Raw genomic sequence first — 1,739 nt, forward strand, 5'->3', positions numbered from 1 at the left:
CACACACACACACACACACACACACACACACACACACCAGCGTGGAGGGTAAGTACAGTATTCTCATCTGTGCTGTTGTACAGTGTCTGTCTGAACACTGTCCCATGATGCACTGCTCCAGCTGACCAGACGGCGGGTAAAGACTGACGGATTGATGAAGACTCACATCTTCAGGCATCACAAACCGTCTGGACGCTCTAAGAGCAGATTTACATCAGAAGCCGAGACCGTTTGTTCACATGCAGTCGGTCGGTCTTTACTCAGCTGTGTACTTGTTCTGATTAGTTAGTTTCATTTTTAACTAGTCTCACTTTGTGCCTTCATGTAATTTGGCATTAAAGCAAACCCTGCAGATGTAAGTGAATGTTGATTACACGATTGCAGAACAGACTGAAGAGCGATATTCTCTCTGACGTAACAGCTGCTGACAACAGCCTGAATCATCATTAATCAGAGTTTAATTAGATTCTGATCAGTGGAGCTGACCGGATTAACCGCGTAACCCTGCCGCGAGCACAGTGTTAGTTTAGAATCATTCAGATACTATTATAGTTAGTGTTAATATATTCATTTTAGTTCAACTTCTTGTAATTTAGCTGATTGTCATTTTTAGTAGTTTTATATATATATATATATATATATATGGGTCAAAGACGAAAAGAGGTTTTCAGAACATTAAAAGACTATGTAAGGATCACAGTTCAGCCATAAAATACTAATTAATTGTCATTTTAAATCTTCACCAATTTTTGCCACGATCCTTCAAACAATTAGGTTCACTTATTCTTTATATATTTTAATAAGCACAGGTTAGAATAAGTGTTGTTTAATTTTTATTGAAATATCTGTCATGCTGAATAACAGTGAACATTATTTCACCCATATTTTGACATTTTATTTTAACAAACATTGTTTGAAACATTAAAGTAGACACTTTACTTGCATTTAATATGCTTTGTGTGTATCTAAAATCACTTTTGTAAATTTAATTTGATGCGGACACGTCTCGTCTTTGACCCGTATGTATGTCTATATGGTTATTATTACTTTTATTTCAGTTTGAGTTATTTTAGTACGTAAAGTTAAACCATTTGAAAATGAGTGAATCAATTTCAATTTTTGAATGGTTTTAACCCTTCGTGCACATGAGATCACATACGCTCAGTCTGAGTTTCTGAGGGTTTGTGTGTCTCTGATTCCTCCTCATTTCATCTGGATCAGTTTCTGCGGAGCTCATCCGCTCTCTGTCCTGTCTTTCGTCCTTCTCCTGCGTCTTCCACACTCCGTTTCTTCTTTGGGTTTCCATCCCGTCTGATTGTTGAGTAATGCATGAGCAGAGCTTTGAGATCAGAGCGTTTGTTTGCATCTTGTGATGTACAGCGTGACTGCTGGTCTGTGCTGGTCTGTGTCTGTTCTCTGTGTAACTGTGTGTTTGTGTGTTCAGGCCGGGATCGCGGGGGCTCCGGCGCGCGCCGTGTCGGCCGTCAAGAACATGAACCTCCCAGAGATGCCCAAGAACATCAACATCGGGGACATCAGCATCAAAGTGCCAAACCTGCCGTCTTTCAAATAGTGAATGCTGCACGCCTCTGAAACTGTTTACCAGAATCACGCAGATCTTGTGTTGCATCACAGACGATGAAGGCACTGTGTGATGCTGTCAATGAAGTATTTGATTCTTCTGTCCTCTGTGTGTCTCGCTGCCATATTGGAGGTCACGCATGTGCGTGTTTGTGTGT

The 1,739-nt window shown here is 40.4% G+C and overlaps 2 protein-coding genes across 4 annotated transcripts in view; both read left to right on the top strand.

The window, feature by feature from the left end:
• ap3s1 (adaptor related protein complex 3 subunit sigma 1) overlaps positions 1-1,730 on the top strand; it is an 11,408-nt gene extending 9,678 nt beyond the window's left edge. The window contains exon 6 of one of the 3 annotated variants that reach the window (XR_001631083.1): positions 1,445-1,480. Coding sequence is in view for 1 of the 3 variants with exons in the window: in XM_016450651.1 (XP_016306137.1) it covers positions 1,445-1,573 (129 nt within the window). In the remaining 2 variants the exon portion in view is untranslated. Of the gene's footprint in view, positions 1-1,444 lie in introns of all 3 variants that reach the window. The other 2 variants (XM_016450651.1, XM_016450652.1) reach the window with 2 other exon arrangements.
• The window catches only part of LOC107661174 (COMM domain-containing protein 10), a 30,756-nt gene continuing 29,027 nt past the window's right edge, over positions 11-1,739 (top strand). The window contains exon 1 of the mRNA XM_016450649.1: positions 11-638. The gene's annotated coding sequence lies outside the window, so the exon portion shown is untranslated. The remainder of the gene's footprint in view (positions 639-1,739) is intronic.

This window comes from Sinocyclocheilus anshuiensis, unplaced genomic scaffold, assembly GCF_001515605.1.
Source record: "Sinocyclocheilus anshuiensis isolate Anshui unplaced genomic scaffold, SAMN03320099.WGS_v1.1 scaffold2373, whole genome shotgun sequence".
Classification (NCBI taxonomy): domain Eukaryota; kingdom Metazoa; phylum Chordata; class Actinopteri; order Cypriniformes; family Cyprinidae; genus Sinocyclocheilus; species Sinocyclocheilus anshuiensis.